At 46.3% G+C, this 15502-nt stretch overlaps 5 protein-coding genes across 5 annotated transcripts; 1 reads left to right on the top strand and 4 right to left on the bottom strand.

The window, feature by feature from the left end:
- Positions 1-1000: 1000 nt before the first annotated feature.
- PCYB_021330 (hypothetical protein) lies at positions 1001-1796 on the bottom strand (the record flags this gene model as incomplete). Its single annotated transcript, XM_004220483.1, has 3 exons — positions 1001-1079; positions 1274-1530; positions 1710-1796. The coding sequence occupies 3 exons, from the start codon at positions 1794-1796 to the stop codon at positions 1001-1003; spliced, it is 423 nt and encodes a 140-aa protein (XP_004220531.1).
- A 901-nt stretch (positions 1797-2697) lies between these two features.
- PCYB_021320 (replication factor c) lies at positions 2698-6007 on the bottom strand (the record flags this gene model as incomplete). The annotated part of the gene is made up of 2 exons (XM_004220482.1): positions 2698-5707; positions 5874-6007. The coding sequence occupies 2 exons, from the start codon at positions 6005-6007 to the stop codon at positions 2698-2700; spliced, it is 3144 nt and encodes a 1047-aa protein (XP_004220530.1).
- A 2177-nt stretch (positions 6008-8184) lies between these two features.
- PCYB_021310 (hypothetical protein) lies at positions 8185-9480 on the top strand (the record flags this gene model as incomplete). The annotated part of the gene is made up of 2 exons (XM_004220481.1): positions 8185-8301; positions 8608-9480. Coding segments are annotated over 2 exons (990 nt in total), but the record flags the coding sequence as incomplete, so codon positions are not given.
- A 2408-nt stretch (positions 9481-11888) lies between these two features.
- On the bottom strand, positions 11889-13740 carry PCYB_021300 (UMP-CMP kinase; the record flags this gene model as incomplete). Its single annotated transcript, XM_004220480.1, has 5 exons — positions 11889-12070; positions 12268-12720; positions 12907-12996; positions 13113-13200; positions 13423-13740. The coding sequence occupies 5 exons, from the start codon at positions 13738-13740 to the stop codon at positions 11898-11900; spliced, it is 1122 nt and encodes a 373-aa protein (XP_004220528.1). The 3' UTR covers positions 11889-11897.
- Positions 13741-14773: 1033 nt separating this feature from the next.
- PCYB_021290 (hypothetical protein) lies at positions 14774-15502 on the bottom strand (the record flags this gene model as incomplete). Its single annotated transcript, XM_004220479.1, has 1 exon — positions 14774-15502. A coding segment is annotated over one exon (729 nt), but the record flags the coding sequence as incomplete, so codon positions are not given.

Genomic DNA, 15502 nt, shown 5'->3' with positions numbered 1-15502 from the left:
ATAGATGAAAATAAGGAAAAAAGAGGAAAAWAATTAACCCCTTCACCATTTAACTAGAATAGTGCATACGTTTGCGCTTTGAGACGAAGTGGAGAATCCCATGCTGCCTCCCCTTTGGAAGATAAGAAAATCTTGCTGTGTGCATTTAAAGAGGTGTGTGTGTCATACTTTCTGTTCGGCGAGGGAGATGATTCTGATCCCTTTCACGGAAGTGACAAGCAAAGCAACAGTGAGGTGAGACAGATGGGCGGGACGACACGAGCAATCATCATACCCTTAAGTAATAACCTAAAGGGAGAGTTCATAAGAGACGTGCGTACAGGGAAGAGACCAAAATAAAATTCCTTTGGGTTGACTCTAATTCAAAATGATGGGATACCCACCCTTGGGTTGAATGAGACAGCGGAAGGGGTTGTTAAAAGGAGGATCAAAATGCCTTTCCACCGCCACGCAAAACGCCGCACAAACAACCACTGCGCAGACCACCACGATGGTCACCACTCCTGTGGGGGCCCCCTTCACTGCGTTCCTCCCACCGCTTGCTTCTAATCGGACCACACGAACACATTTGAACTGCTTGCGCTGTCTTAAATGTCCCCGTGCGAATTGGATACTTCGCTAAGTTGACAAAAAAAGGAAAAAAAAAAACGCTTCTTTTTTTTTTTTAAATACAAGCCGGGAGAATGAAATGTATCTTGGGGAGAAGGGCCCTTTGGAGGACCTCCCGTTTGGTGGTTAGCAACGGTTAAGCAGAGTTGGAATGGCAGGGAGGAATATGTCTCCCTCTGCTTTATGTTAAAAGAAGAAAAAGGATTAGAGGGACGGGGGGGAGGTTCTTCCCTTGGGGGGACGTCTAATAATGGATTGTAAATAAATCTAGCCTGTAAGAGGTGGGGCACCGTTTTTTTTTTTTGCGTGCCGCTGTGGGGGAGCTTGCCCTATTCGTCCGCTCGTCTTCTCAGCCGCTCGCTTGTTCTCCTCTTTGGTTTAGCTGAGCCACCTACTTCCGCTGCAGGGCGTCCCTGTACCTTTCTAGCTCTTCAAACCGTAGGTCTTTTACACGTAGTACCTGGCCAAAACTGAGGGGGGGAGGAGTAAGTGAGTGCGTGAGGCGTGGCATAGAACCGGGGGGGAATACACCCCAGTGGTGGTAAAACACACCCGAGCGAAGAGTCAACGTGTTGCCACGTGGCACTGAGTTCGAAACTCATCGTACGGGGTGTGTAGATAGGACACATGACAGGTCCAACAAGCGAGCATGCACACTTTTTACGATGCGTGGCTTTGCTGCACGACATGGTTGTCTCTCATACATAGAGATAATATGCACAGGAGTGAGTGGGACATGTCCTTCACGTCGCTGTCCATTTGAGCGTTTTCTTTTCTTTCTCTTTTTTTTCTCTTTCTTTTCTCCTTTTTTTGGCACCTCTGCAAGGGGCACTGGGGCTGCATGGTGAAGCCGTGAAAGTGCCTCCACATTTGGGGACAGACGTCTTCCATTTTTTCGATGTGGTTGGTGGTTATTTTGTTCTGTCGAGTTGGGAAAAAAAAAAAAAAAAAAAAAAAAAAATATACATATACATATACTTGTACATACACACACTCATGCACATATATAGAGACTACACAGAGGCACATATATGTACACCTGCTTTGCTGGCACTCATCGGCCGCCGCCGTGGGCGCCCTGAAGAGCCCAAGTGAATTACCTTGCAGAGGTAGCATACTTTGCTGTTCTTGTACTTGACGATGTACTGATGCATGAAGAGATCAAATGTGTTGCAGCTCTTTCCCATTTTAGCAATTTTGTTTCTCTCCAGGATGGCTCGTCAGGCATGCAGCGCGGTTTGACCGAGCATCTGGTTTGACAGAGCATCGGGTTTGACAGGGCGTTCGGTTCAACATGTACGTCGGGTTCGATAGAGCCCCGAGTTCAACAGGTACGTCGCCGTGCCTCCTAGGTAATCTCACCCAAGGGGGAGATGTATCTCCGAAATGGTTAAACTGCAGCGAGTGATACGCCAAGCGGAGTGCCAATTAAACTCAGGAAAATATTCGCGCACTGTTGAGAACACACGGTGGGGGGAGCGACCCACGGTAATTTTAACACGCACAAGGGAATTTTTTTCCTCCGTTTTTTTTTTTTTTTTTTTTTGCACTCCTGTGTGGTTGATCCCATCGTGACAATGTGACCTGCGCGATGAGCCGAAGGTAACACTTCTCATTCCTTCGCGAAGAAAGTAACTACATGCCGCTTACCAACGAACTGGTGGAGCGGAGCTGAGGAACCCCAAAATAATGAAATTACGCAGTGCCAGTTGGAGGGGGGTCTGTTCGAATTGGGTCCCCCCCTTTGGGGGGCCTCTTTAAGAGGTGCACGGACGAGATGGGGAAACAGGGCGGCAGGCGCTGTCAGGTTGGTAAAAAGGGGAAAGAAGTGGAAAAAATGGGTGAAAAGCGGTGAAAAGGGGTTAAAAGCGGTTAAAAGAGGTTAACCACCGCCAACCACCGCCAACCACCGCCAACCACCGCCAACCACCGCCAACCACCGCCAACCACCGCCAACCACCGCTAACCACCGCCAACCACCGCTAACCACCGCCAACCACCGCTAACCACCGCTAACCACCGCTAACCACCGCTAACCACCGCCAACCACCGCTAACCACCGCTAACCACCGCCAACCGCGCAGCAGCCTAGCTCCCCTGGAAGACGCAAAAGTGCAGGGGCTGGAGAACCGCATTGCAGCGCTCCTCGATGTATTTGTAATAGCCCTTGGTCTTGACGTACTTCCCCGTGAAGTAAATCCTCGTCTCTTTGTTGATGGTCCGGTCCATGTAACTCTTTTCTTCTCTGATCAGGTCGGCGATGGTGAGAGCAGCATCGCCCGTGTTGTGTAAAATCTTCGTCTTCAAAATGTTCTGCTCATTTTTGAGGTTTGCCCCCTGTGCACCTGCACCCTTTGTCTGTTTATCCGTTGAACCCGTTTTTGCATCTAACCTTCCAGAGGTAGAACCCACGACATCTTCAGCTAGCTCATTTGGGAAATACATAGAAAAGGCCTTCTGATACCCTTTCTGGTGTGCAATTAAAATTATATCACTTAGAGATTTTTCAAAATTGGGAGTGTAGTTAACTTCGAATTTTCCTTTGTGTCCCTTGGAGGAAGAAGAAGAAGCCTTAATAACGTGCATTTGGTTTGGTTGCTTCTTTTTTTTCTCGTAAAAGTAGATCGACTGATTATTAATCCATTTCTTCAATTGGTTTAATTTTTCACACACGGTGTTGGTGAGGAAGCTCTCCATGGTGTGGAAGTGAAAGGTGTTCGCCTGGCAGGTGGCTGTCGTGGGTTTGGCCGTCTGCTGGAATTGCCTGTAGCCGCTCTCCTTCTTTTCCGCGTACAGCAGGAGGTCATCCACGTACGGGTCGAACACGTACACCTTGTCGACCTCGCCCCCCCCGATGGGGTTACCACCAACTGCGCTACCACCAACTGCGCTACCACCAACTGCGCTACCTCCAACAGGGTTACCACCGACCGGGTTACCGCCAACCCGGTTGATGGCTCCCCCCCCCGTCCCGGGTGCTGATCCCCGAAAGGGCTGGTTAGCCCTGGGCACTCCAAAGTGAAAGGAACCCACCGAGGAGGAAGAAGACACAGAAACGTTCGTAAATGAAATGTTAAAAAGGGTCATCACATGGAGCAACTTCAAACAGAATAATTTTAATTTATTCACATTGTGAAAGTGGTAAGGAACAAGGACATATTTGGGGACATGATCCAAATCGTTGAAATAGCTAGCTGTTCCCCATAGATGCACATTTCTGTAAAAGAACTCATTCATGTAGAAGAAGGAGAAAATATAATTAAGAGTCTCAAAGAAGAAGTGCTTGGAGTAGATATACTTATACGTTATAGCCCCGAAAGTATCATTTAAAAAATTATCCTTTATTTGCTTCACACTCAGTTGTTTGGATCGGTTAAAGTTACTATGGCTGTTGTGCATGAGGATGTATTGCACGTGTGTATTCACGTTTAGGTGAATGATGAGAATGAAAAGGTAGACAGCATAGAACAAGGTCTTCTGTAAGGAGTAACTCAAAATTTGTTTCTGTCTATATTCCAAGGTATCACAGAAGGTGAGAAAATCCAGACAATAACTCAGTTTGCAAAAATCGAAATCGTTGAATGGTACATTCATTAGATTATCGTAGACGTAGTAGTAGGACTGGAGGTAATTGTATTCGTTGGATAAGTTAAGATGGAAAAATTGGTGACAGTGGTGTAGTAACTGTTTGATTATTTTTTTGTTTTTGTTTTTCACATAAATCATGTTGAGGAGCTCCATGTAGTTGTTGTTTGCGTCTTTGTAGAATAGGTATGCGTTGAGTAGGTCCATGGTGATGACTACCTTGCGCTTCTGCTTGTGTGACCGGTGCAGGCCGTCCCCGGGGGGGCCCACAACAGGCGCCCCGCTAGCCCCGCCAATGGTACTGCCACTCGAAGTGCCCCCCCCGATGCTGAGAAAACAAATCGTGTTTAAAATCGCCCGAATGTCCCCCTTGCAAATTTCGACCAACTTGCTAACAGTCTCATTACCTATGCTGATACCCTCCCGGTCGCAAATGAAATTAATTCTCGCCTTCAACATTTCGTAGTTGACACTGTCCACCACAACGACTTTACTTATTTTTCGGAGTTCCTTAAGACTTTTGTGATAAATATCATTACATATACAAATTATTGGTCTCCTGATGATGCTCCTATTTCTCCTGTCCTTCTTCGTTAGAAATTTCATTACAGCTTCTACGTTTTGTTGCGAGCTGGTTAGACCATCAATCTCGTCGATGATACATATATTGGGTTTAGACCCTATGGAGTTGTTACACACGATAGACTCGACTAGCGGGATTAACGTCTCCTTGTTTCTGTCATCACTTCCGTTGATCTCAATTACGTTGAATTTAAAATGGTTTGCGATTACATACGCTAGAGTTGTTTTTCCCTTTCCTGCTGACCCACCTAGAAGTAAGATTCGTTGAAATTCGTTGTTCTTTTTGGCTTCTTCTTCCTCGTTCTTATCATTTCCCTGAGTAGATGTCATGTTTGTTGGCCCTTTTCCTATTCGCTCACTCCATTGCTTCATCCATAGGAGGACTTCCCTGTTAATGGCTTCGTCTGTCAGGAGTTCTGAGAAATATTTTGCCCTGTACTTCTCCACAAAATTGACGCACTTTTGTGAATTCATGGTTTTCCCCGATTTGGGGTTTTCCCTTTTTGCGTTTTTTCCTTCATCTTTGGAGACTTTCCCCGATTCTGTTAGCTGATTTTCTCTCTTCTCCTTCCTTTGCTTGTCCTCCTCTTTAATTTCCTGTAGAACCTTTTCCAGCGTTTTTCTGAACCCCTCGCTATTTCTTCTCAGGAAAGAGCTCCCTGTCCAGTTTCCACCACCTTGTTGGTCTGCCTCCGCATCATCGCCCAGATCTGCCATGTATTTTTTTCTCCCCACCTGTTTCCCTTCATAAGCCAACTTCTTTACATACACAGGAGGGTAAATATCGTTGCAATCGTAAATCTTGAGATACTCATCGATGTCTTCATTACTGCTAGCTAATTTGGCGCATTCTGTTCTGCATCTAGATTCTATTTGTTGGGGCTTAAAAAATATATCATCAGTAGTTAAGTTATTTTTATAAACATACTCTCTGAGGAAGCGGTAGTCACTGAAAATGTAGTGGTTCTGGAATTCTCGATTAAATGGTGATCCTGTGCTTGAGTTGACCTGTGTGGTGTTCTCAAGGTTGGCCTTGGCTGCTAAGATTGTATTCCTTTCTAGTTGCTCGTTTTTTTTTTTTTTTTTTTTATTTTAACAACAATTCGTACTCATCGTAGACGTCAAATTTTCGCTTGTTGTCCCCTGCGCCCTTCGTCTCCTTTTCGATCTCTTCAATGAGGGCATTGTCCAGCCCGTTCAGCTCGTCGATGCCGCTGAATCCGAAGTTCATGTGCACCGCGCAGGGGGGGGAGAACAATCTGGAGTGATACCACCCTGGAGTGATACCAATTTGGGGTGATACCGCCCTGGAGTGATACCACCCTGTGCGGTGCGCTGCTTTTCCTATCGCCTTACCGGAAGGTGGTACCCCCGTTCATCTTAAAATGGCCGCTGGGGTTATCGCCAGGGGAAAAATATAACTGAAGGGGATAAACCGCCTGCGCGCGGGTAACCTTTTGGCCGACCCTTCCGAGTTGCTCCGCTCCTTTGCTTCCTCGCTTGGTCGTTTCCTCACTTTGTCGCCTCTTCACTTCGTCGCCTCTTCACTTCGTCGCTTCTTCACATTTGCACAAAAGCAAAAACGGAAGGCACATGCCCCAGGGGGTGAGCGCGGCGATATTGTTCACCCCACGGGCGACCTACCACTTGAGCAGTTTTATTCCTCAAAAATATGCTCTCCAGCTTGGCTCCAGCTTGGTTGCCCCCTGCGGACATGAACGAGTGACGATGCAGGTGGGGCATACACCTTCTCCGTGCTCTCGTTTGTCTTTCGCCAGGGGTGGGATTCAAATGGGAGAGAGTCGCATGTACGTTAGGGGAGCGGTGGGGATGGGAAGAGGAAAGAAAAAAAAAAAATGCCTCTCCTAAAAGGCGCTTCGAATGTTACTCGCTTTTTGCGGTTCCGCTCTCCAATTTTTGGAGCACCGGAGGGATGTTAGTCCAGTCCGCCCACGTTCGCATCACATAAATATGCCCTCATCGTATTTGCTTTTTTTTTTTTTTTTTTTTTTTTTTTTGCGCGCGATCATATACAAGTGTGCATGTGTGCATCGCGCAAAAAAAATAAAGCGGCCTTTTAGTCCCCCCCCCCTGATTGAGAATTACTAAACGTGCGTGTTCATTATGTTACACTCGCAAAAAAAAGGAGATGCTTCTTTTGGCTAAACTTCCCATTTTGGGAGTATGCATCTCCTTGGTGCAAGCCACAATTCTGAGTGAAGGACAAAGAGACGTGGCATTGGATAGGAGGTGCCCTTCTGCACACAGTTGTGGAGGATCCGTTTCGCATAAGGGGACACGCTTATTTGTGTTTCAAGCGGTGAAGAAGGAACAGCTGAAGGGTTATCAGCCGGAATGGGCATTTATATAGACCCCTTTACATACACAAGTGTATGTACACCTATGTAAGAAACCCATGGAGGAAAAGAAAAAAGAAAAAAAAAAAAAAAAAAGGAAACTTCCCAGTGACGCATTTCCACAGTGCCAACTTTTTCAACCATGTGACACTTAGTTCACCTGACCACTTGTCCTTTTTAAGTAATTCGAAAGGGATGATCCAAGTCAGTGATTACGTGAAGTGAAAATGGTGGAAAATAAAGGTAACGATTTAATATCCTCAGATGGTTACCCAAACGTTGAGGTGGTACATATGGTTGCAACTCACATGGGGACACAAGGCAAACTCAACTGTGCGGTGGGTCTCCATGGGAAGGCAACTCCAAATAGCGCCATTCTGCGGAAAAAAAAAAAAAAAAAACAGCTAAGAATGTATCGTAGCTTTACCGTGCTTATACTTTCCAACTGAACAGACTTAATTAGAACGTTTGGGCAAACGGCAGGGGTGTCAGGACAAAACGTTGCACGTTTTTTTTTTTTTTTTCCAATCGGAGAGGCATATAGGATTTTTTTTTTAATTTTTTGCTGTGCGTGTGATCCCCGCAATTGCCTTTTTCCCTTCTCCGCGAGGTTCCATTTCTGGACATTTTTTTCTGCACACAAAAGGGCGCTCAGTGTGCGACCGCCCGCTTGCGCTGATGCGATTGTTCTCGCAGGTCGGTCTCGCTGATCGGTCTCTCTGATCGGTCTCGCTGGTCGGTCTCGCTGGTCGGTCTCGCTGGTCGGTCTCTCTGATCGGTCTCGCTGGTCGGTCTCTCTGATCGGTCTCGCTGGTCGGTCTCCCTCGCTGCCTACTCGCTGGGTACTCCTTCTTGCATGTGCACACCCCGCTACACAGGCGCGGCGCCCCCCTGGGGAAGGGCATGCAACTCGCGCGGGCCTTGCGACCTAGCTTGCAAAAAAAAAAAAATAAAATAATAAATAGGCAAGGTAGGGCAGAACAGGAAAAAAAAAAAAAAAAGGAAAGGAAAAAGCACCCCGAGTTGGTAAAATTTGCACTTCAGTTAAAGAATGGCATTTTACCAGTCGGAAAAAAAAAACAGGCAAAGCAGTTCAGCCCAAAATATTGAGGAAGGAACCCAAAACTTAGGCAACCCCAAAGCGCGCAGATCACAAGGCGGAGAGGAAGTTCCACGGAAGGCGACTTGGAGCGATGCGCACCACGCGTTAAAAGTAAAAAACGAAAGCGGAAGCCAGGGGGGAAGTCGCAACCGAAGTCGAAGCGAAGGTCAAGCGGCAGGTCAAGAGGCAGGTCAAGAGGCAGGTCAAGCGGCAGGTCAAGAGGCAGGTCAAGCGGCAGATCAAGCGGCAGGTCAAGCGGCAGGTCGAGCGGCAGATCAAGCGGCAGGTCGAAACCGCAGCCACAAGCACCCCCACATTGACACCGGTTCTCCGGCAGACGAGCCTACCAGCACAATCCCCCCCCATTCGAAGGAAGGCCCAAGTGAAGTATCAAACTCGTCTGGCAACACGTGTAGTGTCCCCCCTCATGAAAAGTTAAGCGACAAGGTGGGAGACACACTGGGAGGCACACTGGGAGGCACTCTGGGAGGCGCACTGGGAGGCACTCTGGGAGACAGACGAGTCGACAAACCGCTCAACCTGTCGGGTCATAAACCAGGAGAAAAGGCGCTTTCTCAGCTGCTAGTTAATCCACCCGTCCAACCGCTAGCCCAACTGCCAGCCCAACCACCAACCCACCCAACCATGAACTGCTACCAGAGCGATGCCAAAAAAAACAACTACCTCATGAGGCAGGCTGTATTTTTCACGCCCAAAAAAAACTGCGTAAACGCAAGTAATGAAAAAAAGGAAATTGGGAATAAAATTGGCCAAAATGGGAATGACGAGAATGCCTTGAATAACACATTGCACAACTATGGTGCTTGGGTGGGAGGGTCTGATCAGAGGAAAATGGAGAGTTTTAATGGGACCATTTGGAAGGGCAAAGATACTTTGTTGTCTTACAATAGTGACAAACATGGCGTAAACCATAGCAGCGTAAATTTGAGCACCGCGCCTGTGTCCTTCTCGCATAGCTTTGGAACGGCGGAGAATGCCGTCGCGGGGGGAGAGTACTCCCTTGCAGGGGGACACTACGCGGCGTGTGCAGGACAATACGGCAGCGGCGTGGGGGAGTACACTGTTGGGGGCACGGAGTACGGGGGAGGAGGCGCGGGGGAGTACCCCATCTGCAGTGCGAACAACTGCTGCAGCGTGAGTAGTAGCCTGACCCTGCAGGGGAACAACTTCAACACGCCCAGCATAGGCAACATGAACTTTCTCCAAAACGGAAGCACCCTGAGCGGTAAGGTAGCAGTCTCAGCAGCTGCATCGGTAGGGGGGGGGAACAACAACGAAGGCAGTCTGGAGTACCTGAACATATCATCCCAATGTTTCACAGAAAAAAAAAAAGACATCGTGTATTTGTTTCAAGAGCTCCTAAGTTATTGCGAGTGTTTAAAAAGGAATAGGAAAAAGAGCAGCGAGGAGATTAATAAAATACGAATTAGCTACAACAAGGTTTCGGATTTACTAAAGGAAACGTTGAAGAGGGAAAAAAACAGCCACATCAAAATCGAAGAGCTAAGGAATATTATCATTACGTATGACGAGAAATTGGATCGAGTTAAAAATAGCTCCGAAGGGACGATATCAAATTTAAATAAAAATGTGCAAACCCTAATCGACTTAAACAACAATCTCGAAATGGAAATGAATAAAGTTGCAAATGAAAATCAACAGTTGAGAAAAATTGCACAAAATGAATTCAATCTGAATAAAGAAATTAACGAGTTGAGAAATCAAATCGAAATTTTAAACAACGAGAAAGTTGTCCTTGTAAATCAAATTGATGGACTTCGGTTGGAAAACTCCAAAATTGAAAATGAGAAAAATGTCCTCCTAAGTGATAAGACATTATTACACTGTAAAATTGACGAACTTGAAAATGGACTGAAAAATAAAAATAAAAAAAAAATTTTAAATCAACCGAATGGGATTGAGCGGGAGAGTAATCCCTTTATAATTAACTCGGACGAAGAAATAAATCAACAGCTGAGCAACTACTTAAATTTGAACCATGAGCAGCGGACGGAGCTCTTCAAGAATTTCCTCTACCACTGGCGCGAGACCAATAAGGCGGGTCAGAAGTTTTACGAGCAGTCCTGCGTCGCCGGTGCCCCGCTCTAGGGGGGAGCGGTCTGACGACGGAGCGAAGCGGTGTTATCGCTACGTAGCAAAGCAGCTGCCTCGCAAAGTGACTGCCTCACAAAGCGGCTGCCTCGCAAAGCGGCTGCCTCGCAAAGCGGTTGCCTCTCAAAGCGGTTGCCTCACAAAGCGGCTGCGTATCCACCGCTCATCATTCGGGGAGGACCACACCCACGTAATCGAAATTGACAGTGAAGGCCGACGCCTTCCTCTTTCTCGAGTTTTTTTTTCACGTGTGTGGAGTTGGCACAAATATGCCCACCGTGCGTACGTATCTGCACACAACGTCCCTGCGTGCGCGCCTGCACAATTTTTTTTTTCACCCGAAAGGTGGACCACTTTGTTCGGCATTTTTCAGCCATCACACGGGTGTCACGTGGGGGGTTGCCATCTGCATAGGTACCCACAGGCGTAGCTTCACATGTAGTGGCACACATGCAGATAGCAACCCTGCTGTGCTTCCTTTTTTTTTTTGTTTTATTCAACCCCATGCCCCCATTTTTTGTGCACACAATCTGAACGTGACTTTTTTCACCTGAACAGTTCAGGGGGAAAAAAAAAAAAAAAAAAAACAAATATATATACATGTATGTATATATAAACGCTTCAAAGTTAAGCAAAAAGAAGGAAACCCTTTTAAGTGTGTCTTCTGGCTATTCGTGATGGTGGGGAAAGATGAAGCAACTATGACTCTCAACGGGATTCGTTTCCCCAGGAAGGAGGGGGGAACGCTCCCCATCCTGCGTCAAATTCGCTGTAATGGTTGCCATATTGGGGCCACATTTTTGCCACAGTTCCGTGTGCATGAGTACACCCACCGCTGCTGAGCTCCCTTTACGGCTTACCTTTTTAACCAAACATAACGAAATTAAAAGGGGGCGGGTTGTTATTCAAAAAAAAGGTTGACAAAACAGGTTGGGGGACGGTGCGGGAGTCTACCATTCGGCAAGGCATGTGCGACACGCGTGTTTTGTGACATTTGGGGGAAGAAAAAAAGCAGCGGCGGGGACGCACATGCACAGGCGCGTATAATTAACGACATGCTATGAAGATGCATATGCCTTAATCTATAGTGTATATATGTGTACATACACGCATGCTCACATGAACGCATACACACACACACATGTGCATAGGCACGGCGCGCAAAAACATTCACCTCTACATACGCGCACACGCACGCACGCACGTTTATATATATACATCAAGTTGGACGCTGCCCGAGCTGGCGCCATCTGAAAAGGAGGCACTGGAGAGGGAAAAAAAAGGAAAAAAACTAATACACTTAATGAAAAAAAAAAAAAAAAGTACGTGCACACAACGGGAAAAATTAAAAACAGAGAAACATTTCTTCGCGAAGTTAAAAAACAGAGCAAATGGCTTCTCTAGTAGAACAAATGGTTTCTCTATCAGGACAAATGATTTCTCTATCGGGACAAATGGTTTCTCTCCTTGCGGGGATAAGCGGCTAGGGCCAACGCGTTTGGCAAGAACTCCTTCGAGCAGTCGGCCTACTACATATTCGTGAACACGTACTGTATGTCCTTCCAAACGTCTTCGATATTTTTATTTGCATTGATGAAGATGCATTTGTTTTCATTTAAAAAAATATTGATGATTGGCATACAGCCGTTTTTGTGTGTCTCGAAGCGCTTCCGTAGGGTGTCCATGTTGTCGTCTACTCTGCCTGTGGGGAGGGGGAAAACGGGGCGAGGCAAAGTGAAGCTAAAGGGGGAGAAGCTAAGTGAAGCTAAAGGGGGAGAAGCTAAGTGAAGCTAAAGGGGGAGAAGCTACGTGAAGCTATAGGGGGAGAAGCTACGTGAAGCTATAGGGGGCGAAACGAACAGGCGATGCCGCCGCCGCGCTACAGCTTTGCTGACTTACCGCACATAAGCCCCCGATTCATGCACCGCTTAATCATCGTGTCCTCGTCGCAGTAAAGGAACAGACACAAATGCACGTATGCATAAGTCCCGATTATGCTCATCCAGCCATCAAAATTGTCGTAATTTCTGGGAAACCCATCTATTATAAACTTATACTTTGCCTTTTGCTGAAATTTATTTCTCTGCAAGATTTCCTGCACTTGTTTGTTTTCGTGTATTCCATTTTGGTATCTCAGTTTCTCGTGAGAGTAATCAAGGTTAGCGTTTTTTAACTTGATGGTGTCATCGAACACGTCGAATGAGAAGCTTTTTTTTTCCGCTTGGTCCTGCAGCTCGGTTGGCTCCGCCGTTTTGGTTTCCTCCTTCTTTTCCTGCTTCTTCCTCTTTTCAATTTCGTTCTCCATTTTGATTTTCATCAGTTCTAGGGTTATTTTCACGGGCGCTATTTTTCCTGCGGGAGGGGGGAAGAGGCATGGTGGAGTGGAGGGGTTGGCCTAGTGTGCAGGTCTGCATGCCGATTTGCTTGCCACCCAAGCGGGAGCAAAAAATGGGCACCTACAATCACGTGTGACGACGTATCATGCATAGTGGCCCTCAAAATCGAGAGTCCCCCTTGTGTGCGTTTTTTCGTTCGAACCATTATTTATACAGTCCTCGACGACAGCCTGGTGCTTCGTGTCCACTTCGCCTTTCTCGCATTTTATTAGGTACTCCCTCAAGCAGTCACCTTAAAAAGGAGGAGGGGAAAAAAAAAAAAGGTAAGTGTGGGGGGACCCATTTGGCGGGGCCAAATTCGAAATGGGCAATTGGGCCCCTGCGGTGACTAACGCACACAAATCCTACCCGCACTAATGTGAACAAAGTCAAATTTGTCTTGGATCAATTTGCACTGCGTTCCCTTTCCGCTGCCTGGCCCTCCGAGCATGAATATCTAAAGGGGGGGTGGTCAAAATGAGCGAGAAAAATGAGAGAACAAAATGAGCGAGGAAAATGAGAGAACAAAATGAGAGAGCAAAATGAGCGAACAAAATGAGCGAACAAAATGAGCGAACAAAATGAGCGAGCAAAATGAGCGAACAAAGTTAGCGAACAAACGGGTGGGGCAACCCGACGGCCCCTTCCCCGTTGCGCTTCTGTGTCTCTTCCGCATTACCACAAAGGGTTGGTCTTTACCCATAGCAAAGGAATTGCTAGCAAAGAATTTCTCCTCAAGTTTTCTATCTCTGTGGAAGTGTGTTCTTTCCCCAAAGAGGCTCAATTTGTAGAGCCCGCTGGACACTCTGCGTATTTCGCGTGCAATTTTAAAATGCCTTCTTGCTCTGCCCCCCCTGTGGCAAAAAGCATTTGTTGTATTGACACTTGGGAATGTAGCCTTTTCGTTCTTCAGGTGAATAAAATCGAAAACCAGGATTTTCGAAAAGTTGGCTACGATGGAAAAGAACACTCCTACGTAAATACTTTTGTAGATCATATGTGCGTCGTGGGGGAGCCGCACCTACGCTGAGTGGAAGCGGCACATACGCTTTGTAGAAATAGCACCTATGTAGTGTTTGCGCAGTACATACGTATTTTTTTTTTTTACTGTACAATAATTCACAGCAGCGTTTAGCTGCACTTTTTTGCTTCATCGTTTTCGCACTTTTTTCCTCCTCCTATACCTGTATCTTTTTTTTTCTCTCCTTCGCGATGAGGGGAGAGGGAAACAATTTTAATGGGCGCCTCCTCAGATGCAGAGTTTTTTCGCTTAAAAAAATTCCCTTTGCGTCGTGTCAGTGATGTCATTAGAGCTTTGGAGCGCCACATCGCATGCGTCACCTCACATGCACAGCTGCACCAGGGGGGTTAAAGAAATGTACAAAAGAGTAGGGGAGGTGCATACAAGTGGGAAGCGCTTACGTTTGCGAGTGCACAGATGAGCTCAGTCGGTTTTGCTAGATATTTATTCTCTTGTGCGCGTTTGCCCTCCGTGGGAGCGCATTTTTTGTGTTCAACGGGGGGACGGAAAAAAAAAAAAGAAAGAAGGAAGGAAGAAAGAGGGAATTCAAGCAAGCAACAAATTAAGCAAGCAGGAAATGAGAAAAAAATGAACGCTTCGAAAAAAACAAACACATACGCAAGCGGGGAAAAAGCCCCGTTTGCACATACACCTGTGTGCCCCTTGCGGTGAAAACATAAAGAGGCGTAATAAAACGGGAGAGGGACGCAGTGTACAATGATACGGTCAATCTTCGCGGGGGGAGAAAAAAAATATATATGGGCCCCCTGGCACACACATACACACGGATGTGAATCAATCACACAGTGTAGGTTTACACGCGAATACACAGCGCACACACACACGAGGCATCCCCCTCACAACGCATCGCAGAGACTGCCAAACCAACTCAGCCAATTGGCACGATACCTTCTACAATTGAGTGGAAGTGCTCAAAGCGGTAATTAAAATAATCGGGAGGGGAAAATATGTTAAAGGAAAAAAAAAAAGGAATTAGCTTTCTGGTGACCTCTTGTATAACGCTATGACAAAGGCGAATTATATTTCCTGTTAAGCGAATGTCCACCTTATTTTCTCCCTGGCTAACGTCCTTTTGGCGAATGTACAGATTATTTAATTTGACTTCACACAGGAGGATGAGCAGAATAATTTTGTTCATTCTGGTTTTGCAAAAATGATCCATATCTGTGAGTATATTATTTTTTATTTTATTGATTGCCTCGATTTTTATGTTTATGTACAATTCCACCGCGAGAGGAATATCTTTTAAAATATGTAGGATGAAATGTTTGCTATTGTCGTTGTTGTTATTTGCCTTGAAATAGTAGCAGTTGCTTTGCCTTTCTCTCCGTTTAATTATTTTTAAATCGTCTTCGATGGATTGGTAATTCTCGTAATGTGCGCAGTGAGTGGTGGGGGAGGAATATTCGGGATGAGTTTTTTTTTTTTTTTTTTTTTCCTTTTCGTTTTGTTTGTTTTCCCTCCCCGGGTGCTTCTTCTTCTTCTTCTTCTTCTTCTTCCGTGCGTTATGCCCAAACGTGGTCAACCCATTTTGCTCGTAAAAAAGGTGAAACTTGGCCCAGTTTTGCTGCAACTTTTGCTGTTGGCATTCGGCATTCCTCACCAACTTGAGGTATTCCTCGTACTCCTCAATCACAAGTGCCCTCAGTTCGTGCACCTCCGCTAGCCTTATTTGGTTGTTCGCTTTCGCCGTCTTCTTCCTGGCGCCCTCGTCCAT

This window comes from Plasmodium cynomolgi, chromosome 2, assembly GCF_000321355.1.
Source record: "Plasmodium cynomolgi strain B DNA, chromosome 2, whole genome shotgun sequence".
NCBI lineage: Eukaryota > Apicomplexa > Aconoidasida > Haemosporida > Plasmodiidae > Plasmodium > Plasmodium cynomolgi.
This window is presented reverse-complemented; position numbering and strand designations above follow the sequence as displayed.